The 26,854-nt window shown below is 29.8% G+C and overlaps 1 protein-coding gene across 2 annotated transcripts; it reads right to left on the minus strand.

The window, feature by feature from the left end:
- Positions 1-3,613: 3,613 nt before the first annotated feature.
- On the minus strand, positions 3,614-26,344 carry LOC143190497 (venom acid phosphatase Acph-1). 2 transcript variants are annotated; one of them, XM_076394812.1, is made up of 7 exons: positions 26,254-26,344; positions 13,389-13,551; positions 12,288-12,392; positions 9,957-10,182; positions 8,288-8,608; positions 5,878-6,083; positions 3,614-4,036 (listed from the first exon to the last, which is right to left on the minus strand). In XM_076394812.1, exons 2-7 carry the CDS (start codon positions 13,527-13,529, stop codon positions 3,902-3,904), a joined length of 1,134 nt encoding a protein of 377 aa, XP_076250927.1. In that variant the 5' UTR covers positions 13,530-13,551; positions 26,254-26,344; the 3' UTR covers positions 3,614-3,901. The 2 variants fall into 2 exon arrangements, with proteins under 2 accessions (XP_076250927.1, XP_076250926.1); XM_076394811.1 differs by lacking the exon at positions 26,254-26,344 and having other exon boundaries at positions 13,389-13,676.
- Positions 26,345-26,854: the final 510 nt, after the last annotated feature.

Consider the following 26,854-nt stretch of genomic DNA (forward strand, 5'->3'; position numbering starts at 1 on the left):
ATATTCTTCCATGCTTCCTTGATGTTCATGATGTCTTGATATTTAATATTTATTGAAAACTACAAGTACCTTTGTGCATATCTAAATTTTGCGAAAAGAAGGTTCCATGTTCTTTTGTTATCCAGAAAAGTTCAAGAACTTCACTTACTTCTATATTACCTTCAATAACTCAATAATTAGTTCAGTTTATTATTAGGGTTTAGTTATGTTGTTTAGACATTAAGGCTGTACACATGTTTTTGTGCAATCCCTTTGATATGATTACCCATCATATTTATATTTTACAATTGGGATGTTACATCGCGTGTTTATTACGACATTGGCTACGGACTACTCTTTTATTTGAGACAAAAATTATAGTTGAAGTGCGGATTGAATTGGATGATGGACTAAAAAAAGGTAAAAAGGGATGGGGAAACGTCGCATTTTAGTGTTTAGTAATTTGTGAGACAAATATTCTGAAATTGTAATTAAATTGAAATGTATTATTTGATTTTCACTTTTTCATAGGTTTATTTCAATATCAAATAGAGCAAAGAATACTCTGGCGTAAGATTTATGGTAGAATATTGCTAGTAGCTTTCAAGTTAACATTTGCAGACATTGACCTAGTCATTTCAGCTTTTAGTATATTTTAGACTTCTCTGATAAATGAAGCCACTACCAGTAAATTAATTTAAAACGTTGTATCGTAAGATTGAGTAAACATCCAACATGTATAGTTTTAAAAAATGAAGCTTTTACCGACGCTGTATGTGTGTATATGTATCTTAAACGAACTTATCTTATATGAACGTTCAGCGTCGATAGAAAGTGTCCATAAATGAACGATATTTTGATTAAGTTTTTACTAATTCTGATTAAGAGTTTAGTAATATTGTAATAACATTTCATGTAAATAATTTGCTGGCCTACTTTTATTTTAAATTTGTCTATAATATTTTCGTAATTTTTATCTAATTCATTGTTATAAAGTATGTATGCTAGTAACACTTGCATTAAATTGGTTGATTTAAATTATGTCATAGAATTTTGATACATTCATTCCGGTTAACTCAACTGAAATAACAAACTTGTCAATTTAATTTAATTACCTATTTTCTGATGAGGTATAATAGGATACATGGAAGCTTGAAATAAGTCTCTACAACGGTTAATACTAAAGCAACACAGACAGATTGAGTCTAAATTAATAAAGTTTACTAATTGACAATTGGAAAATAGATGAAATAAGGCCTTAGGATTTTTTTAGGTAATGCGAAATCACTCAGTATTTAAGACCAGTGTTTCTTCATGAAGGAGTACACCCATGATCTGAAATATAGTGAAATTGAAGCTAGCAAGGTTAGAGGATATACTCTCAGAGAGTTTCCTAAATTTTTTCCAGTGATAAAACATCCTTTTTAGAAATCCTAATAAACTCATTTATCACATGTCTTGGCTGCATCCGCTTTCATTAAATACAAACTGTGACAATCGCTTTCAAGGTTTAGAAATTCCCGAAAATGCTGATTTAGAGTTCTAGCATAGATATTTTTCTATTGACCCTATTTTTTAATATCGTACAGATAAAAATGTGGATATTTATTTCCTTATTTACAATTTGGTGAAGGTATTAAGCAAATTACAAAAAGTATCTTCTGATTTTAGAGCCCAGTTTGGCGAATAAGTGATGCAGTTTTGAAAAGGTTGAATAGTTTGAACTGTTATTATTTATACAATATACAAGAACATATTTCTATGGATTATACAATTCAATGATATAATTATTTTAAACAATTACAAAATTGCTTTATTATAGATATATTTTCTAAATTATGTGAAAATTAATTATTTTTTTTTGACACACTCCAGTCCACCAAACGTAATATGTTTTCTAAAAATTTTAATAAAAAAAAACGAGACCCACTTAAAGAATCATGTGAACGTTGATTGATCGATATTCATACTATAATTATGCATTACATTATTGATAGTGTATTTATTGATAAAATTCCCAACTAAGATAAATTCTAAATCAAACAAATATATAAAAAAGAGATTTGTTATTGACAGCCGCATTTATGGATTAGATATTAGCATACTCTTACGTATACTTTTAAAATTTTTATCTTGTCTTTGTATCATGTAATAGAAGCTAGCAATATTAGACTGATTTATCCTTTTCCAAGTCCTTTTACCAACGAGGGTTTATTTGGACTGGACCTACAGTTTAACGTGGGCTCCGAACCATGGTCCTCGGCATTAAGCCTACCGACTGACTTAGAAGTGACCAACTTAGAAATCATTTCAGAAGATATCCAGAAGACTGGGATCATTTTCTTTGTCAGATTTTGCACTCTTGAGTACGGACAATCACAAATGTTAAACAAACACAAATCCACGACCATGCTCTGCGGAATTCGAACCCACGACTATCGCAACAGTCCTGTCGCCTGTCGCCTTTACCACTGCGCCAACCAAGCCGGCTTATCTATTTTTGTTGTCATCGACTAAGTTTATAAGAATGGCATCAACTGCTAATAAAACTTAAGATTACATTACTCCTGAAGAGACTATTACATCATTATCATCAACAATTAGTTCGAGCTTTCAGAGAGTATCTGCTTCTTCATATATATCCTGCTATTGTTTGGATAGAGTTTGAACAATTTTCAACACCTCCTATCAGCATTTATCCTATTTATCCATTTATCCATATTCTGATCTCAGTATTATTAATCTCTTACTCTGCTGAAGAAAAAAAATTGAAGGTTTCCTTTGCTTTGTGAATAAATTAATACCAGTTTTGGGTTAAGACAAACGAATATGACAAAGAAAAATTTCTTTTTTTTGTTGTTTTTTAAGAAGAAGCAATGACATCATGCAGAATATTTTTTTGCTGAAGCTTTTATTCTAGGCTGAAGCTTTTATTCTAGAAGTTCCGCCTTCCCCAGTGTTAAATCAATATCTCAAATGAGATTACTCAACTTGAATAGGTTCATTGTATGAGATTAATTTTTTTTTTCTGAAACTAGGATCATGGGTTGTTGAACTCTTGTTGAGTTCTTCTTTTTTCACAATATTTTCATTTTCTAGTATAGACAGTTGTGCGTATAGCAGGATCTGTGTTTGGAGTCTTTCCTCAAAACATCACAGTAACAAAAAGACACAGTAAAAACAATTAATTATTTTTAAATTTTTTCTTTATACTTTTTGTATACAAGTGTACATAGTTGTAACATATATGTGGGGCCTACCATTTTCACATTTTTTTAAACTCTTTTAGCATTTAATTTGTTATAGATGTAAGAGGGGGGCATCGATGAAAGTATTTTATTTTGGGACATCTGAAGGCGATACTAAACGTTAAAATAGGGCTAAAAATGTGCTAGAGAACAAAATTTTGGTTATTTTTGTTTTATGTTACCAATATATGCATAGCAGTAGTTTTTCTGTTAGTATTCGGAACGATTGAATTGTAATGTAATAAGATTTTTGTTTGTCACTTTAGAGGCTTTTTTTGTAAATCAGGACGTTATTTATCAACTGTATAGATATCATCAATTTTAAATGTCAGAATCACTACACAAATATGTCCCCTTAACATATTATAAAATATAAACAGTTTACATTACAATGTTGACATATGTTTTATTACACTTCTTGAAATTATATTTATTATAATATTATATAATAAATTATAATTAGAAATATAACGGATTTTGTTATAAATATGTTTGCTTGTCAAATTGAAATGTAAATACTTGAAACTTAATACAATTCCGACATTAAGATGACAAAGAAATAAATAAGTCAATAATACTTTTAGCGATATTTGGATGACTAGATAATGAAAATTGCAATTGTTTTGAAGTACATGTCGCGTTTCTAAATGAATATCAATTTAGTCGAAGTAACTTTAGATTCCACATAAACCCGGTGTTGGTAGGTATTCGTCGACTAGCGTTTTGAAGGTGTCCAGAGAACAGAATTCTTCACATGCTGGAAGTTTGAGGAGTTTTGGATAATCAGATATGTAGTTTTGATAATAAATCTGAAACAAATACAACAAATAAATATTATATATTTTGAAAATTAATTTGCTGTTGTATAATTATTTTTAAACAATAACCATATGCATTATTACATTATGTGTTTGTATGTATTTTGATTAGCAATATGACAACCGTTCATTTATTGTATTGTATTTTATTCAGTATTTTTCGGTTTTATTCAGTATTATTCAGTATATGCCGATGCTGCATATCAAACATAATTTTTATGCAACCTTCTATAATGAAAAATAATTTATAACTAACACTACTATATTTTACAATATATGCTCTTATTTAAGTTTCAGCATTTGTAGCACTCAATATTTAACGCCATTTTAACTACATTTAACAACTGCTCTAAAATTTTTAATTTTAAACAATTACAAAATTGCTTTATTATATATATATTTTCTAATTTTTTCTTTTTTGATTTTTTCAACTAACAGGTCAATTGAAGAGTTCCCGGCCTATCATAGTAAAACACATTTTTTTGGCAAAATTTTTTTTTTATTCAACATATTTCCCTTCAAGGGTGATACACTGATTATAGTGACCCTCCAACTTTTCGTATTATTTTTGTGGTACGATTTGTCCTTTGTTTCAAAATAGGCCTCAGTTTCGGCGATCACCTATTCATTCGACAAAAAATTCTTCCCAGCGAGCATTCTTTTGAGATCTGAGAACAGGAAATAGTCGCTGGGGGTCAGATCTGGAGAATACGGTGGATGAGGAGGGATGAGGAGGCAACTCGAAGCCCAATTCACAGGTTTTTAATACGGCGCATTATCTTGGTGAAGCAGCACTTTCTTTCCCTTCAAATGCGGCCGTCTTTCGGCCTTCAAACTGTCCAATAACGCTATGTAATAGTCGCTGTTGATGTTCCTTCCTTTTCCAAGGTGGGCAATGATAATTATTCCATGCGCATCCCAAAATACAGACGCTATAACCTTGTCAGCCGACTGTTGCGTTTTCCCACGCTTTGGAACGGGTTCATTGTGTGCAGTCCACTCGGATGGCTATCGATTGAACTTCGGAGTGAAGTGATGGAGCCATATTTCATCCATTGTCACATATCGACGCAAACACTCGGGGTTTATTACGCTTGATCATCTTCAAGCACTGCTCCGAATGAACTCGTCATTGTTTTTGGTTAAAAGGGAGTTCGCGCTACACGTTCAGTTGATATCTTTAGAGTGTCTGCTATTTCATTCAGTTCCAACTTACTATCATTAAAATTCATTTTGTGAATTTTTTAAATGCTTTCATCGGTAACAATTTCTTTTGACCGTCCACTGCGTTCACCGTCTTCGGTGCTCATTTCACCACGTTTAAACTTAGCACACCAATCCTTGATGGTTGATTTTCCTGGGACAGTGTCCGGAAACTCGGCATCAAGCCAAGTTTTTGGTTCATCTGTATTTTTTCCCTTCAAAAAGCAATATTTGTATCAACACTCGAAATTCCTTTTTATAATTTTTTTTTCACAGTAACAAAAGTTGCTTCACTCAAAATGCTATAATTTACAAAATAATGATCCGACAGCACGCATCTTTTGAGGGTTAGGGTTAACTGAAAAACATACGGATTTAATTCTATTAGCGCCATCTATGTGTCAGGCCGGGGACTTCAATTAACCTGTTAGTGATAGTACTGCATTATTATTTCTCAATGTATTGAAATATTATTTAAGCTGAATATACAACTTCATTTTCAACTATCTATTAAATCGTCTATTAATGAAGTGTATTGATTAGTTAAATGTACTTTTCGCGGTTGTCTTTGGGGGGGGGGGGATAATGGTGTGCTATATCTATTATTATAGTTTTAGTTTTTACTTTACCTTAAATCCGTATGTGTTATTGATCCAATGTACTTCAAATAAGACGTAGGAACCATAGGTGGGCACGTGATGGTACTCAAATAAGTTGAGCGTCTGGAATAGTTGTCCAATATTGTTCTCATGCGCAGAATACAAATACATCTTGGTTTCTGTGGCGTTGTTAATTTTTAATTCCGTATCTTGGATAATTTTTTCAATGAGATAACCTGAAACAAATTGTAATTTCTAATTATTAAGGAATAACGCAAGATACTTTATATTTTAATGGTTGCTATTATCTTCAGTCTTCAAAAACTCAATATTACATCAACCTTTTCCATAATGTGTAAAATTCTGAGCAAAATGTTCACTCTAAATACAAGATCATCAAGAATAAAATGTATCAATTCAAGGGATTCATATTATATTTATTAGTATTGAAAAATGTACGATATGCTGATAAAGAACTTATTAAAACAAGATAGATTTCTATAAAAATTATTATTTTGGAAGTAGTAGTAAAGTTATTCAACCAAATATATCTATTAAATATAGGATTGTAGGTTTCTGTTTTTCAACAAGTGTAGTTCGGAAGGAACCAAGGTTTTAGAACTCTTATGTATATTTAATACTTAAAGTAGACGCCAAATTGTAAATCTGTGATGTTAAATTGTAACACGAATACAAGAGAAGTCTTTACAAGTATTAACATATTGACTATAACTAGTGCATGGAAAACAGATAATATAAAATTTAATTATGCTAAAAGTAAAGCCTATTTATTACGTATAAATGTTCTACATTATTGGGTGAATGTTTCAAATTATATTAACATAAATTTGCATATGTGTTAATACAATGTTATGACTGAAGTAAAAATGTGGTTTTTACTTTAAAGGTAATTTAATAGTCTCAAAAAGTATATTTGTAAATTGTTCTAGATTTAAATTAATGAATTTTTGATAGTATTTTTTCTGTTTTATGGCTTTTTAATTATTGAATTTTGTTCGTGGCGTGTTTTATTATGTTTCGTCATTTAACAGGATAAATGGATAAAAAGGAATTTCGTCTGTTGATAAAATATTGTTTTTTGAAGGGAAAAATACAGTTTAATCAAAAACTTGGCTTGATACCAAGTTTCTGGACACTGCTGAAGGAATATCAACCATCAAGGATTGGTATGTTAAGTTTAGACGTGGTGAAATGCGCACCGATGTCCACGCAGTGGACGCCCAATCTACAAAATGATTTTGAATGACCGTAAATTGAAATTGAATGAAATAGCAGACACTCTAAAGATAACAACTGAACGTGTACATCATATCATTCACGCATATTTGGGTATGAGAAGGCCCTGTGTAAAGAGGGTACCGCGCGAGCTCATTTTTGACCAAAAACAACGACGAGTTGATGATTCGGAGCAGTGTTTGAAGATGATCAAGTGTAATAAACCTGAGTTTTTGCGTCGATATGTGACTTGTTATTTGGGTAATTTTGTTCGGGTAATTGTTTCTAGTTGAAAGGCTACATCAAATGATGCTCGCACTGTATTTTGAAAAGAGTTTAATTCCTCTGTGAGAGTTCTATAGTCATTGGAATAAGTGAGAGTCAGGCCTTCTTAAGATGGAATACGTTTACTATTAATCAATTCGGACCTTTTTCTTTTAATTTCTTTTTGCTTGTTTACAGCACAATTGAGAATAAATAGTTTGACTAACTTGAAGTAGCTTATGGTGAATTATTACTTTTTAATTCCATCGGACCAAGGTAGGTTATATGTAGGGAGTATTAATGTATTCAGTGTTTCGTTAAGGGATTCTTAAGATAAATGTTATTTTATTGTATTTTATACCCTTTGCATTTTGTCACGTGATAAAAAACATGCTAAATTCATGTTTTCTCACTGTTAATTGATTCCGCGCCGAAATTCTTTTTGCCAATACTTTCTTCGCGATTGGACGACCAGAGCGTTTATATCTTTATCATTAAATTTATCTTTCACATTAAAATTAGTGAAACGAAAGTGGGCCATTGCTGTGTAGCAGATTTTGATAAATTAGACTCATAGTACCGAGCAGATATTTTTCCACAAGGCTGAACATTTTTCTACTTTTATCTATTTTCAATCTGAAGCTACTGCTCATATCCAAAAGAAGAAATTATGTAACATATATTAATAAATCAGTAAATCTGTTCCCATCTAAGTTTCGATAACAAGATGACCAGTCTTTTTAATTAACGACCTAACATTTTTTTCCAATATAACTTAAGTTATTATTATAACTAAGTTATTTTTTGAAAATAAGTTTTGAATTAACTTTTTTTATGTATTCTATCTGAAATTAGTTTAACAATATTGATTGCTTATTAAACGCATATCTTTTTAGTAATGTGAATGTATTTGCAGAAAAATATTTCTATTTAAACTTACCTGCTGCTATTCGTTTCAAGTCAGTAGTTTTTGTATAAATCTCATACTGTTTAAAGGCAATTTCATTAATAAACTCCGGCCAGACCTTCTGAGTCCACTCGGGTAGTGTTAAGCCATATTCTTCTTCGGTCGCAAGACCGAAGTACAAGTCGTAAACGTTTTCTATCTTCGTGATGTTCAAGCCCGAGTGTTCGGCTATGTAGGAGAAGTTTTCGGCGTATTGGTTGTAGTCGGCTAAGACTTCAGGGCTTTGTAAGACTTCTGTGTATAGTGTTTTATAATTTGGACAGGAGATGCCATACAGTACACTATCGTATTTTTCTGAAACATAAATATTTTAATGAGATATAGAAATATTATGTAGTATAATGCCTAAATACAGAATGTAAAGATAACTAAATTATTTGAGTATTGATTGTCTACTTGGGTAAGAAACTTAAAAATATAATCTTGCTAGCTTCTTTATTTTTTTAACTATTTTTAACATCATTATTCTAATGAAATGAGTAATATTAAAATAAATACAGATATATAACTGAGTGCAAAATACTAATCTAAGAATAAAAATTATTTGCATTTGTTAACATTTTAATGTAAATCTAAATATAATTAATAATAATTAATTTATAATAAATAATAGGTCAATTGAAAAGTCCCCGGCCTGACACATAGATGGTGCTGCTAGAATAAAATCCATATGTTTGTTAGTTAGCCCTAACCCTCAAAAGATGCTATAAATTTGACAGCTGTCGGATCATTAGTTTGTGACATTAGTGAGCAACATTTCGAGTGAAGCAGCTTTTTTATTAAAAAAAAAAGAATAAAAATGAATTTCGCCTGTTGATAAAATATTGTTTTTTGAAGCGAAAAAATACAGTTGAAGCAAAAACTTGGCTTGATGCCGAGTTATTGGATACTGCCCCAGGAGAATTAACCATCAAGGATTGGTATGCTAAGTTTAGACGTGGTGAAGTGAGCACCGAAGATGGTGAACGCAGTAGACGCCCAAAAGGGGTTGTTACCGATGAAAGCATTAAAAAATCCACAAAATTTTGAATGGCCGTATATTGAAATTGAATGAAATAGCAGACACTAAAGATATCAACTGAACGTGTACATCATATGATTTACAAATATTTGGGTATGAGAAAGCTCTGTGCAAAGTGGGTGCCGCGCGAGCTCGCTGAAAAATGTCGCATTTGAAGAAAAAAAAGAGTTCTGTTTTACCAAGACAATGCACCCTGTCACAAATCAGTCAAAAAGGATGGCAAAAATTCATGAATTAGGCTTCGAATTGCTTCCTCATCCACCGTATTCTCCAGATCTGGACCCCAGCGACTATTTTCTGTTCTCATATTTTAAAATAATGCTCACTGGGAAGAAATTTTTGTCAAATGAAGAGGTGATCGCCGAAACTGAGGCCTGTTTTGAATCAAAAGACAAATCGTACTACAAAAAATGGCATCGAAAAGTTGGAGGGTCTATAATCAATGTATCACCCTTGAAGGTAATAAAAAAAATGAGTTTTACTATGGTAGGCCGGGGACTTTTCAATTGACCTGTTTTTTATATGAAATTTAGTTAATGATTGATGAATTTCGGGGATTATTTTAATGTGAATTGTATAAGTTATGATAGTCAATCAGACAAAAATGACACATTTAACTACCTGGAACATAATTATAAGGTATTGGTTGCCAGTCCAACTCTCCATTCCACACTTGTCTACATTTTGGCGGGAATAAACTTGCTAACACCAAAAGTAAGGACATTTTGGTTCTGTTTCTGTCCGTACTTCTTGATTCGATTATGTTTGGTTGGTAATATTCACCTAAGAAATTATCATATCTTTCTCTTAGGGCTGTACCAATGGAGTATTCACGTTTCTTCCCAAACTAAAAAAGAATAATAAAGTTAATTTCCATGCTATTTAATTGGTTCTTAATTATATTTTGATCTAACGGATTATATTCTATTTTATAGAGTGTGTTAAAATTAATAAAGATTGGGGTAAAGTCAACATATTCTTTTTTTATATATTGTTAATTTATTATATTATACATTTATTTCTTATTATTCGGTGTTTATATGTATTATGTACATTTTTTCAGGTTTTTAAAAATTGATATAATATATATTAATCAAAAATATTTTCCATAATTTTCTGGTAACTTTTTGGTAACATAGCAATCTCTTAGAAGGAATGAAAAAAACAAAAGAAAATTTCTTTGCCAACGATACTATCATCGATCTGTTTTCGTGCTTCTTCAGCATTTCAAAATTGTGTGTCAGCCAAATTATTCTTTATCTATCTGAAGAACCCGTATTCGCTAGGTACTTTATTTGGTGAGTAGAACTGGACGTGACAGAATGTACAGTACATGTCTGAGAATAGCTGACTTATCAACTGTTAAGTTGTCTGGAGGTTCTTTTAGAAGTTTTGCGTTTCATTACCTTCGAACTTTTTTGGTTATCCAGGTCGTTCTTTGTTAAAAAGCATCCCAGTTGGTTTCCCTAAAGCCGCCATTTGGGATATTATGTAGCAGGATCACTAAACGTTCAGTAGCAGGTTACATCAAATCAAATATTAATAGTATTAGATGTCGAATATGTAATTCTGAGCTTTCCAGAAATAGAGCTTGTAAACACAACTCAGTAACATTAAACGAAAAAGTAATTTATGTAGAGCTCCTCTAACACTTGGGCCAATACGCTACTTATGCCTTTCTTCATTTTTTTTAAGATCCCACAATGTAGTTTTAACATGTTTTCAATATAGGGGAGAGTTTACTGGCATTGCTATAATAAGTGTTATTATATTTTTCATCATAAAATTTAATGATCTGATTTTTATGATCATGTTTCTCGGGAATTTAGATTTTGCTCACTTCATTAACATATTAAATATGTACTATCTGTATTATATATTTATAGTGCAATATTTTAACTAATCCAAGTAATAGTAATGTTCTTTTATTTATATTTACTTTAATTATATAGCATGTAATCATGCTTTTATTGCTTGTTATTATATTTACTATAAGTGAAATTGTGAGTATTAATTTGCTGACTATCAGTGTTAACTAGAATATAATAACTTAATTATCTAAATTTGTTTACATTTTATGAAAATTGTTAAATTAACAGCTATAAATATTCAGTTCATAAAGTAATAATATGACTTTTCATTTTAGTAATGCTTGCTTTCCTTTTATGGAGCTTACATTATATTATATTTTATTCAAATGCATTTGCATTTATACGCACATATGCATAAATTGCTAGACAAAAATAGTCTGGTTGTTTTATAGTACTATGGTTATTACTATCTTATTTTTCTTCAGGAACGAATTTGCGCAAAAAACATACGATGATAACTGATAAGTTTATGGCAAATGGCTTTTATTTTGTTTTTCTCCTTGCAAATTATATGGAAATTTTATTAAATTAAGTACATTTTATTTTAATTAATTTTAATCAATATTGTTTTGGAAAATAATAATTTAAATTTTGTTTCGAATATAATATGATTGAAATTGAATTGACTTAATTTAATTCAATTTATTATTTTAAATTAATAAATTGAGATTGGAACATTGTGGATGGAAAATAAATGTTGCGGATTTTAGTCTCTTGTCAGATTTAGAATAATAAAATGTAAAATACCATTTACTGAAAATCAAGACTTAAAATGAATGGAATTATATGAATTTTTTCTAGTATGATATATAATTTAGCAATAAGGAGCTGTGACTGTTTGAAAAGAGGGGTATGTTAAATCTCTAAGTATGTTAGTAATCTTCTCTAAATATTTATTAGAGTGATTAATATAAATTAACATATATTGTGTTTAATTTTATTTGTTGATATAAGAATTCTGTAATGAATAAAATGTAAAAAAATCCAATTAGTTCAATGAGGTTTGTCGTAAATCTATCATATAAATTCTCAGTGAGGCACAAGAGAAAATACTACCAGATTCGTGGAAAAAAATACTTACGTTTGTTAATTGTCCAATTCCATAGGGATAATATGTTTTGTTCAAATATGGATCATTTGGGTATCGTTCCGAATATTCTGGGGTTCGGTTACCATGTCTGAAAATCTTTTAAAATATTCCACCTACATTAATAAACATTTAAATAGTTTTCAATATAGTAACAGTTTTTCACTAATACATCATTAAATAGTTAAACATTCAAACAAAATATTTCTACGATAATAATATTGCTAATTAACAAATTTGATAGTGGATAATAAACATCGTCTAGTTTCAAATTCTAATTCTAATAGATACTTTTGTTTTATGCATAAAAATTATTTAGGTAGTAGTTAATTAATTAAAGGGAAGTTACCTTAGGAAATCAGAATAATTGATTTTTTCAATTACTTTGAATAATCAATTTGACGGTCATCGGCACTAGAACAATGACTATAATGGTATTTACTCCCAACAACTAACATAACTTACCGATATTTAAAAAAACAAAAGTTAAAATTTTTTGTTACTTAATAAAACTTAAATGTTTAAAAAAATGTTAATTATGATTATAGTCTTTAAAAGATAATTTTGAAAAAGTAAATATTTTGATTTCTTTCAAACATATCAAATCGATACTAGTTGCTTTCACAATAAATGTTTAACTCACATATTGCATGATAAAAGTAAAAATGTTTCATTAAAAATACTCGTAGAAATGTTTCAATTACTTCTTTCGTTCCAATAAATCCCAAAACATTCATAAAAATAGTAATTCCAAAATGGTTTCCTTTCTTAACCAATACTTTAATAATTGATTCAATACTATCGATTGTAGTTTAATACTGGAGTTTACCGGATTTTATTTAATACTGGAGACATTGAAATTCTTCATTCATTAATCGTAATTTATGTTTTTAACCACATAAATACGTTAGAAACATGTACAATAATATATATTTGAAACCTCGCTATAAACTAATGTTCTGTAGTAAAATCCAACGTCAATAACAAGAAAATCTAGGTTACGCATATTTTATTTATACATATATGTTATATATTAATATATATTATTATTAACTAAATGTATATTAAGGTAATAATTATGGACTTAGTACTTACAACATGAGTTAAGATCAACGATGAGTCCGCAGTCACTCTCACTGTTTTTCGTGTATAATCTGTTTTTGGATTGATGATGTATCCATCACTGAGCAGCAGCACGAGAGGTAAGATAGTCACCAAACAGAACCTGAATACCATACTGCAGGATTTCAACTGAAAACTGTGCGAAAAAACCTTTTATATTCACCTTTGGAGGAGGCCAGTAAAAGTTACGGCATTTTCGTTTCAAAAATTATTTTTTCCGCGATTTATCGCACGGTATGTGTGTGTATGTTTGTTGCAGTGATAAAGGAAAACCTAGACCGGCATAATATTAATAACAATTTAGCAATAAATAAATAAAAGGTGCCGTGCGTTTATTGCACATAATAAAATAGAGATCGCTGTTAGATGTAGGGAATTATCGTTACACAGGTGCCTCACCGTTATGTGATGCTAATTTTTCACGAATTATTGCTGAAGCTATTCGAGAAAAACTCGGAAAAAATACGTTTAAAAAATTATGTCTTCTGAATGTTAAAATGATTATATTTTATTATATTGTATATTATAATTAGATGTTTTACTTTTCAGGAATGTACAGTAGTTATTAGATGTTTATATGTTTTTTGATCAGCGATATCTATTAGCAAAAAAGCGCAGTACCATTGTAAACATCTGTTAAATAAGCTAACACAACTATCAAATTTGATCGTTTTAATAGTTCATTACATAGAATAAGTTTTCCATTTAGTATTATTGAGGGTATTCAGTGTATACAGAGGCTAATCATGGAACGCTCAAAACTAAATCTTCGACATTTATTACTTTTGTTGTTTTATCTGAAGAAATCTAATGATGAAGCCCATCAGATATTTTTAGGAACTTATAGTGATGATGCTTCACTATATCCGAATTGTCGGTTTTGGTTTCAATATTTTAAAAGTAGCGACATTGATGTCAATTATGAAAAACGGTATGGAGGACCAAAAAGTTCGAACACATTGAATTGCAAGGCTTATTTGACGTAAACCTAGTTTAAATTCTCAAAGAATTTTCAAAGAGCTTAGCGGTTGATGGGACAGCTGTTTCTACATATCTATATGCGATGGGAAAGATTAAAGAATGGGGGAGAATGGGAACCACATAAATGAATGGAAAATTCCATTTCGACCAGTTTCAATGTCACATTTTCACTGTTTGTCAGGCAAAAGACTAAAATTTTCTGTGGTGTATTATGACTGTTTATGAAAAGTAGTTCAACTACGATAAGTTCAAATGCAAAAAGTCATTCCGTGGCAAAAAGGCAAGGTATATTACGAGCTACTAAAACCAAATCAAACTGTTGCTACAGATGTTTAACCACGTTAATTGAACAAATTGAACGATTGATTGTTACATAAAAGATTAGAAATTGAAAGGAACAGGCGCAACTTTATCATCTTTCATGACAAGGCTTGGCTAAACTTTGCCAGAGTTATGGCAAGGATGCACTATTGGGGTTCGAATAGTAATTCTTGCCGCACTCAGCGTGCTTATCAGAAATAGCTGCTTCAGATTAGTACTTGTTACAGATCAATGCAGCATATCTTCGCTTGCAAACCAATATGCCATCACTTACTGGAATAATAGGAAAATGGAATATATTTTCTTTAATATATATTGTACTAATTTTTCTCAATAATTGCTTTTTTATAAAGAATTGCCCTTTATAAGAAGTTATCTTGAATTTGTTATGGCACTGATTAATATGTAACTTGACAGATAATAATGTTGGAATTGGCATTTTTACACATCTCATAAATTAGAAAATGTGAAGAACTGTTAATAGATATAATAAAAGAATTGTTAATTAATTAAAGAACATTGAAATTAATTAAAAAAATATTAGTAAAAACATTTTTTAAGAAATATGTTATAAAATAATATAGTATTAAATATTAATAAGTAAGAATTAAATTTTTTTTGGTATATTTTAGAGTCTCCTTTTTACCATCTTGGGTTTATCTGGATTAGTTCTACTGACTAACACGGGTTCCAAACCACGGTCCTCGGCATTAAGCCTACATACTGTCGAGTGACCAACTTGGAGATCATCCCGGAAAACATTCGGTCTTACCAAGCTTGGTTACTGGCGTCACTGAGATCATTTTCCTTGTCGGATTTTGCACTCTTATCTCAAGAACAAGTACAATTATAAACAATCACAAAATAAATGTACGACCATGCCACAGTAGGATTTGAACCCGCAACTATCGTGACGACCGTCCTATCATATTGACCACTTTGTCAACCAAGTAACAATTTATTAAATGCAGAAAATTATATTGTATATATAACTTGAGTATACTATATGTACATTTAATTGTGTTCTGTAGTATTTTAATTTTTTAACAGTAGCATTTTGATTAAATTTTCTGTCGCAATTTCTTTTTCAGTATAAGTTGTAGTAGTATTTTGGTGCTATACTACATATTTAGGGGTTTGCGTCAAATAACAAATTCGCGTTTCCGAGGTTTAGGGCTTTTTGAATAAATATCTTCGGAGGATTGTTCACAATTCAATTTATTTTTGGAGTTAAAAAAATATTTGTGACAATGTAATTGAACTGGCCTACTTGCAACTATTCGAAATTTTGATTTTTTTGTAATTTCTATAAAAATTTTTGTAAAAAAGAAGATCCAAAGTATATTGAATGTTAGAAATGCCTCTCTGAAAAGCGTTTAGGACTTAAGCCTTTTGACCATACCTCTATAAATACCATAACCTCTTAATATAATATAGCATGAAAACACAAAAAAAATTATAGGTGAAAAATAGAATATTGTTCAGCTTCACATCAATATCTTCTCAAATAAAACGTTGCTGTAGACGTCAATTACTGTTCTCCAGGTAGCATATTTGCTGCGGAAAGAAATATCGTTATATAGAAGAAAAGAAATGATACTTTTATTTTAACAAGGAAAAATATAGATGTTTTACAAAAAATATATAATTATATTTTAATATTCTCTAAATATTTTAAAGAATAGGGATATTTTTAATACAATTTTAAAATTATTAAAATGCACTAAACTTTTTAAATTAATTATCGATTTTAATGGTTTATTAAATATAATTAAAAGGTTTTTCAAAATGTTTATGGAATATCTAAATTCTTTTGAAAAATATCGATAAATATCGGCTAACAAAAATATCGATATATCGGTATATTGGGCAAAAATTATGTAATATAATAAATTTGTTATATAGACATTGATTTAGTAGTAGGTCTAGACATTCAGTATATATGGTCCATACATTGCAGTTTACAATTGTATATATGTTTTCAATTAAGGTAAAACACTTTTTTGTGTTATTTTGGTAGTAACATTAATGTAATACTAATATGTTTAATTGAGTCAGAATGTTACGGCGTTTTACGAGTTTTTAAAGCCTAGTAAGACTATTATAAACTAGTTGATCATTATAAGTAACAATTGATCATATTAAAACAAGTATTTAAGCAAAAATGAATACCAAATGATGAATCTAATTATACCATTTCGGAATTCATAATTTATTATTTAGTAAGTACCGTCCTTTACAATTTATTATACATTGTAGTTTTTCGTTTGAATATACTGTTTAAATATATCTAATTTATTGTATTATTAAAATTAGCTATTTTTATACGCTATTTTGAAAAGGTAAAAGTGATAAAAGTAGACGTTCATGTTAATTAAATATGTATAATTCAGAACAAAAACTAAAATGATTAAATAAAACAAAAATTTATTGTTAGCCAGACATGGTTTTTTTAAAAGGTGCCATTCTTGGAACCTGCAATGTTTTGCATTTCAAATGCCGAATAAAAAAGACCAAAATGTAGCATCGACATTGGGAGATTTGAATGTCAAGAAACCCACTAACATTAGACATGTTATAGTCGGGACAATTTTATTCCAAGACCGGCTCGGATATCTTGCATTTTTATGCAGTCCGCATCGTAGTAACTTTCATTTGCTTGTTAAAGGGAAATACCATATTAAATTTTCGCAATGTTTTAGGGGAAATACATTTAATTTGAATTCACTGTACCTGGGTTTGTACTAGATTTATTTATTGTATTATATAATATAAATTGACATTTAGGTGAATATATCTGGTATGCCATTTAATTTTAATGGATTCTTAAACAACTTAAGATTGATAGAAAATGAGTATCATGTATAGCTTTATCATTACTTTGGAAGAGCCACTAGAAGGATCAATACCTTGAAATATAGGAATATGTACTGGCTAATTGGAAGAAAATCACAATTATCAGTACATAATAAATGGCTATTATATAAGCAAATACTGAAACCTATATGGACATACGGAGTTCAATTATGGGGATGTTCTGCAAAGAGTAGCATAAATTAAAATACAAATTTTTCCTGAGAACAAAGTCCTGAGAGGTATTGTGGGTGCACCCAAATAGTATAGGACTGATTACCTACATCGAGACCTTCAGATACCCACAGTCAGTCAAAAAATCAAGAGAATTGCAAGGAGGCATGAGGAAGACTTCATTCTCATACGAATATTGAAATATTGCAACTTTTGTATACCACCAGAACAGGACGCAGACTCAAAAGAATCAAACCATCTGATCTTGTGTAGTGTTGAGTAGTGTATATATTAAAAAATTCCATATAAATAACATATTATTTCACCAAGAGACTGAGATAGGGCCGATGGGTCCTCCTAGTTATTTTTTATTTAGATTTAATATATATATATATATATATATATATATATATATATATATATATATATATATATATAGATTTAACAGTTTTATTAGGTATTAGGTATATTTGATTCTGAAAATAATCTTTTATTTTTTGACAAGGTTTCGGCAGCACCTCATCTGCCATCTTCAGGTCTTGCTTCCTTTTGTTATATTTCTCGTTACGCGAGCTGAACTTGGAACGGAATTTTGTATACTCCTTGGACTTCCAGCTCTACATTGGTTTTTGGGGTTGGTAGGATTGCGTTAATCTTTTTGTTGGTGTTCAAAATTGTTTTATTTTTGTGTTTTTCAAGGATTCAATTAATTGTATCTGTGGTGCCTTTTATGTGAGATATACAAGTCTTTCTTTTTGTCTGGTTTTCCTTCCTCTTCCTCTTGTTTCCTCGGGAGTCTTTTTTCACTTTCGCTCTTTCACAGCTTCAGCTATTAATTAAACAGTGTATTAATACCACAAATAATAAAAACACTGTTTAAGTATTTTGTTTCAAGAAACTGTGTGCACAATTCAAAACATATACGTTTGTTTAGCACATAACTGTGAAAATAAATCTAATTTCACCAACAGCAGAAATTCGTTGTTGTTATCATCTTTCTGTCAGAGCATATTTTTTCTAAATAATATATAGAACTAAGCCATTTACTGCTTTTTAAATTACTCTTATTCCTTTTACAGTTTGATTTGTATTTTCATCATAAATTTAATACAAAATAAGAGAAGGCCAATCGATATTGGAATTGGAGTTTTCAGGAAAATATAGTAAGAAATATAAATTTAAAATCCAGACAAATATGGGACAAGGGAAGTTTTGATATACAAATAGTTTAATAACTCTAATTATTTGTAATAATTTTTTAATTTAAAAATACATTTAATCTTAGAGTTTATATTGTAAGAAATGTTCAAACTTAATTAAATACACCATACTTTTTTCTAGTATGTATACGTTGTTTATGTTTTTTTTAAACAAATTGTAGATACTGTATTCCATTATCTAAAAATAACATTCAATGTAAGTTGTATGACCAGTCATAATGCTAATGAAATATTTTTTTAATTGTATATACCAGTACATATTTAATAATTCAATAGCTTTTTTATAATTATATTCTTTCTGATTTTATAAAGATATAATCGGAATTCATATCGCTATAGCAAGGCTACTGCCCTTGTAATTATTTAAAAAAATTAAAATGGCCAGAAACCCATTTACAAAATATTAAATACCAATAGTATATCAACAATCTACGACACTATTCTCATGTATTTTTTATCTGCTGAACTTAAAAATCACCACCTGTAGTTTCAGAAATACAAGTGTCATTTTATATTTCTATATCCTATATTTAATTTTCTGAATTTTATTTATTTTTCGATATTGGCACACATGTTAACTACCAAAATACAAATAATCTATCTGATTGTAGGTTATAAATACTCTACGGATAATGGTATTTTTGTTGTAATTGGTGCAGAATATCTTCTGGTGTGTTGTAAAGAGCAAAGTTCATCAATAAGCCAAGGAAATTTTGTTACATTCGTAGTAAATTAACAAAATTCAATTTGATGGCTTTTGTGAGAGTAACATTTTTTTTATTACTTTTTTTATCGCTTTGATGGGTGTCGTCATTTTGTGACTATACAATAGTACGGTGTTGATATAAAGGGGTTGGAGTTAGACATAAAGTGTATAAACAAAATAATAAATTAATAAATAAATAAAATTAATAATATAAACACAAGCGCTTAAAGTAAAAATAGTGTATCTACAATTTAAAAATTAACACAAATGCAGGACTACAAACACAACCATAACGAAGTAGAGGTTCTATCCAAACAGGAAACATTAGCACACATACCGAAGTGGTAACGGTTATTTGGTCAGTAACACTTAACTTAGCATATGCTAGATTCTATGAAGAAAATCGATTTCTCGTAGAAATCCAAGGAGTCTGTTGGCATTTTCTCCTACGGATTTCTAAAATTTTGTAGCTCATACTTGGACAGTCGTTCAGTATGTGGTAGACTGAAATAGGGGCATCGTATGTGGTAGACTGAAATAGGGGCATCGTGACCAAGGGAAGGAACGAGAAGAGATGAGAGAAAAACAAAGTCTGTTGTACCCTCTTGATTCCATCGACATTGTATGTCGTTCTTTATGAAACAAAAAACGAATGGGGTAATGTCAATATGGATACAAATATTTGTGATGGGGAGGGGAGAGTTCTCCGTTTTCCGGTTTACCAACGTGAGAAGAGATCCACATTTAACTTGTCCTGATCCCATTCTGATAGAAGGTACGGATAATTGACAGTGAGTCGGTGACCAGGGGTCGTTGAACTCCTGTCCCAGGAAACATTCGAGAGTATTTCGGGAGTCGGTAAGGATTAGCCATTCATTGAAGGATTGTGTTGTGATGTAGGATAAAGCATTGCGAATAGTTCAGCGGTCAATACTGAACCCTGTTCAGGTAGCTCAAAATGAAATGCCCGGTTGTCCATCACAAAAGCACTGCCAAGCCCTCTGTAAGAGTTCACAGAACTTGGACCGAATAAGGTAAGGACAATGTTTTCTTTTTTATTTACTGACATTATATATTACTTATATTTTTTTGCTATGAAGGTTAGAGATCAGGATAATATTGTTACTTGTAAAGGATCTTGCGTTCAGCTTAGTTTTGGAAAGGAAACAAAAGCAATCTTGGAAAGCTACGGAGTTTCGTCTAAGGAGTTATATATGAATCTTTAGTGAACAAAAGAGATGACAAGTTACACATAGAATTTTCATAAAAATATCATTCACTTCAGCGTGTTCCTAAAAATAATTAATTTTTATAGTTATCTCGATTTTTTGTTTAGTTGTATAGCTGTCAATGATGAGCAGGGAGAAAGTTTCCAAGACAACAAACTGATTCTTTGTACATCCAATCATTTGACAGGGGTTATTCAACAATTTATAATGTACCAATGAATATGAGGACTTTTTTAAATATTGTTAGCATATATAATTAAAAGTTACCATTCTCTTAACAAAAACGAAATTTTTTGGTCATCTCTTCTGCATGTCGTAACAATTAGAGCTAATTAAATGTTGTACTTTTAATATTATAATATTCGTTTATTCTATGACACTTTTTATGATTCATTTAAGATAAACATTTTTTCAACCGAGAAACAGGAAGAATTTATGTTAGATTGGTGGTTGAAGAATAAGCTCTATTTATTCATTAAAAGTGGTGTTCGACGAAACATGTTCACCCTCGTGCAAAATCCGACAAGGATCCCAGTCACGCCAGTAACCAGGTTGGGTAACACCAGATGTCTTCTGTGATTAATGCCTAGGAATGATTGGCTTAATGTCGAGGACCGTGGTTCGGACCCCACGTTAAACTTATTAGAATATTCTTATAATTAGACAATTAATGGAATATTCTTCGATAATACTATTCTTATTTCATTAACTTATTTGTCGATAAATAATTACTATTTGACAAATTCCCAAAAATTACCCATTGTCATAAACATTACATAATAATTAAGGTAAATATAGAGTACATGAAGAATAAATTATTAGCGATTATGCACAAATTATCATTATTACAATTTTTCAATGGTCGATATACTTTGATTCCAATTGACAATTTCGAACTAAATATGGATTAGTGTTAGTGCCAGACTGGTAAATGAAATTATAATCTTGTATCTTAAGATTTTATAATATAAACATATTATTTTGATATAAATAGTATAAATATCATCAAGTCGTATATAGTACAATGGTACACTAGAAAGATTTTAAAGTACGTTCGTGTTAAAGTTCTATCAAACATTCTCTATATAATGCAATAAAAAAAACTAATGATATTAAATGACATTGGAAAGTTATGTTGAAAATACTACTGGATAAAATTGGTTTCTATTTTATTTTACTCAATTTATTAATGGTTCATATGTATGGTATCCAGATATTGGGCAAATAATGCTTTATTCGTTAAACAGTTTGTACAGAACATTGGAAATAGCAAAAAAATATCAAAGCAGTAACGAGACAAAGTTGTATTGTCACTTTGAGAACAATATATAGTTCAAAACTATAAACTATAAAAAACTATCGTATTATGATGTGGTATTGAAATAGTGTTAGTAACATTATAATTAAAATAATTGAAATATTATAATAAACAATTTTTAATTATAAATCTTTGATTTTTCAAAAAATGCTAATAATTAATTCACAATCTATGAATAGATGTTATTATTAATGCTATATATGAAGAACCTTGATTCTAAATACCAGTATATGCAATAATTAAAGTAATGACGTTGAGTAATTAAACAAGTCCCTTTTATTATTATATTGTCTATATTATGTATTTATTTATAAATAATCTTATTAAATCAGTAAAAAAGATATATGTCGGCTAAATATTGAAATGTAATTTATACATATAGAATATATATTATATCGAGCGACTGATACGGCTTGTACTGATACACTGTTCAAAATGAAAAAAGGTTGTTTTTGTATTAAACTGGAATATGTGGTAAGTGAGGTGTCTAGACAAAAGGGTTTCAGTTACATTAGAATAGGATTAAGTATCATTTACCCTGTCTTTCCAATAAGTCGTATCATCAAAATAAAATAGTTTTTACAACTTTACTTAACAAAAAAATTGTTTTTAAAATCTACACATTTCCATAATACTCCATAATACTCCATATACACCAGAACGCTTATCTTAGCGATCAACGAAATCCTCCGTAAGGACGACAATCGTAAAAAATACGCATGATCTCGTTAAATTGACTCGTTATAATTAGCTAATTTGTTTGCTAAACAGTGTTATCAATCACGAGATATACTTATTGCTAAACGTGATAGATCACGTTTATTTTAATTTTTAATAAGGATTATTAAGCAACTTTATTATCAATCTGGGTTTATATTTAATTTAATAGATTATATTTTATATTCATTTGAACATTTACAAACGATAACTTTTATTTTACTACTCTGGTCCAAAATGTGGTAAGATTTTTGAAATAAATTGCAGATCGATCATTTATTATTCCAAACTTATATCGCGTCTTTTAAAGCAGTTTCCAATAATTCATTACTAGTATTTTCTAATATTTGAAAGAATTTTTGATTTCGATTTCTGCAGCCAATATTTAAAGTTCTCTTCAGTAAGATTTTCATTTTCTCAATCATTATTAAGATATGTTTATAAATTAGAATAAAAGAAATGAGGAAAATGTGTTGCAGAATCATCAAAAATCATATGGTGTTGATTATGATCAGTGTTTAAGTGAACGAGAATGTCATAAATAATTTGTTTGTTTTCGTTTTAAGAAAATAGAATCAATCATCAAACTGAAAAATCAACACTGAAAAATGTGCTAATCGCTAGTGAAACAAAACAAAGTTGATTCATTGTTGAAATCAGTAATTATAATCTACGAAAAGTGCACCACGTACGCTGTTAATGTGCGAAAAAAAAAGAAATCGTGATTGAAACCTAAAGAAGTTTCACAAATAGTTGTAAAGCCTCTATTAACGCCCAGAAAGGTGGTGGAAAGGCTATGGTGGGATTGGAATGGTTCTTTACTCTCACCAACTGATGCAATGGAAGTAGGCGATTTAAAAACGGTTACAATTGGTTAACAGGAAAGGCGTTGTCATCCATCATGATAACGCTAGACGCTAGAGGTATTAGAGAGAGTGCCTGGGAAGTTTTGATGCATAGCGTTTGAATTTTATATAAATAAATTCGCTTTGAAAAGCATGAAAAAAAAAGCGCTATATTGTTACAGAATTTACTAGTTGACGTTCTTTTATTACTTTCAATCATAAAGAAGAGTTCAGTGTTAAAACTGATCTTTTATACTAAGACTGATTTTTAACGAAGTGACGTCGGTTTCGACTTTTACAAAATGATTTAAGGCATTTTGTGCAAACATTTATCAATGTGGATAAGATGCAGATTCATTTTATGATCCTAAATTAAAGTAAGAGGCTTATAATGACTTCGATGGAAAAATAATTAGATCAGTTTTCTCATATATAAAAGAATTTATTTAATATATTATCTAGTTTGGAGATAATTCAAATGCGGGTTTTAAAAATTGCTGCGGTCATTTTCCGTCAAGATAATATACATCGAAGAGATCAGTGAATTAAGGTGTGAAGTCTAACATCCATACTATTCGTCAGATTTAGTTCCTTGTAATTTATATTTCGAATGGTAAACTGGATTAGGTTTTCGTCGAATCAAGCACCATAATTGAACCCATAATTGAACTCCGTATGTCCATATAGGTTTTAGTATTTGCTTATATAATAGCAATTTATTATGTACTGTTAATTGTGATTTTCTTCCAATTAGCCAGTACATTTTCCTATATTTCAATTCCAGTTCTTTTCTTTCAAGATATTTAGCGTTCTTGCTATATGGAATGATAGTGTTATTTAATGTTATTGGTGCTTGTACGGTCTGTTTATAGGTGAACTGCATATGTACAGATTTACTTTCATTAATTCTTATTTTCCAAGCTTCTGTCCAATTATTTATATTGTCACTTGCCTGTTGTAATTTTCCTGAGGCTTCTTCACTATTGTCTCCGACAGCTATAATCACAGTGTCATCAGCAAATGTAGCCCTCGTAATATTTTCCATTTGTGGTATATCACAAGTGTAGAGTAGATAAAGCAATGGTCCCAGTACATTTCCTTGTGGTACTCCTGTATGATTTTAATAGTTCGGTGTGTTATTTTGGTAGTATTTTCTGTAGTATATGAACAAGGCCTTCATGCCAAACCTTATTGAATGCTTGTACTGCATCTAAAAATATATCTGAGCATACCATTTTACTTTCATAGGCATATTAGTAAGAGGCTTATAATGACTTCGATGGAAAAATGATTAGATCAGTTTTCTCATATATAAAAGAATTTATTTAATCTATTATCCATATTAGTATATGTCACAAATTTATATTATTATTTTTGTATTATTTGGGCTAATATAGTATGTTTTTGTTTATTTTCATTTATAGTTATTACAACGATTTCTATGTACATATTTTGTTTTAAAACGTTATTCTTTTGTGTTAAGAATCTAAGTTTGATTATTTTTTACTTTTTAGTGAGTTCCTTATTTATTTTTTTGAAGTCGGTTCAATTTTTTTTTGTTAAAAATAATTAATTTTTCTCATTTTAGCATTAGATAATTACTCAATAAATTAGTTATTATTTCATTAAGTATTATAATGGGTAGGCTAAGTAAAGTCGCCCGTATGAGAAAAAATAGGAATAAAGAAACAATGATTGAAAATAGAGAACGCTTCAAGCCCCATTGTTCGCTACCTAGTCCAGGTCATTTGATAAATTAAAATAGTTTTAATCAAACTAGAACAACAAAAAGTTGTTGCGCCTGTCGGGAATCGAACCAGCGATCTCCGCATGTCAGCTGAACTTTCTATCCATTACACCATGGAAGCAGTTGCCTGCGGTATTTCCACGCCTTTCCAAAAAATATTGTTAGTGCATAAAAAGCAAACTGAATGGATTTTATACTGAGCTACTTCCGATTTTCATCAGTTCAGCAATAACATTATACCCAAATATGTGAATATTTTAGTTAAAAAATGTGCGAAAGCTTTGTGCATGCCTTTGAAATTTGAGATTTTCCCTCTATTTCACCCCTTCCCCCCATATTATCCTGATTTGGTTCCAATGGGAGCATTTCGGAAGTGCAGTCTTTCGAATAAAAAAGTAATTTTGAAAATTGGTCCATAATTGACGGAGAAAACGGTAAACATACACTTAAAAGAAATATAGAGCCGAACATAGAACGTCGTTTTCTTTGAAGTCGGTTAAAAAGAGCCATATTTCGATAGTCCTACAGATTCGCTTTGGTTGTATATTAGGATATTGATCTATATAATATTACCTTTTTTTTAAATTTATTGTGTTGAAATGTTTTTGTTATTTATTTTTCTATTGTTTTATATTAGCGCAGTTTTTTATTTCGTATTTTTCAATACATATCTCTTTGTACAGACTCTCTTTGCATTTTACATTTTTTTTAAATAATCTATTCTTACCTGAAATAATATTATATAATATTTTCGGGAACACTAAATCACTGATATATTACTACAACCGTAGTAAATTCATTGAAGTATTCGGATCGACTTTTTATTACTTCAAATATATCGACTGACTGGGCGAATTAACTAATTTCAGTCACGATTTACTCAAAAGATAAAATTAATGGCTTTTACGACAACAACGAAAAAAATAGGTCCGAGACTTTACATATCTAAATAAAACTCTTTTAAGTACGTCGATTTTTACATATAGAATTTATATAATGCGTTTTTAAGTGTTGCAAAATGTACAAAAAATAGATAAGGTACTCTTTGAATAAGATATACTCAAATTAATTATATAAATATTAAACGCATTTTATTTTGGTGTATACCGAGCGTTTTTTTAAGTATATAATTTCAATTTCAGAAGTTTTTTTTGTTATATTTTCGCGAAAATGGAAATGAGAGTACCAATAACAACTTTAAATGAATAACATACTCAAAATCATAACTCAGATTTCAAACTGATGGCTCAACTATCTGCAAGAACTTCACGCAATTCTTGATATGAGTAACACATTTTACCAAGCAACTATTTATTTAATTCAGAAGC

Source organism: Rhynchophorus ferrugineus, unplaced genomic scaffold (genome assembly GCF_030347505.1).
Source record: "Rhynchophorus ferrugineus isolate W39M unplaced genomic scaffold, kcgeb_rfMv2 rfM2, whole genome shotgun sequence".
NCBI lineage: Eukaryota > Metazoa > Arthropoda > Insecta > Coleoptera > Curculionidae > Rhynchophorus > Rhynchophorus ferrugineus.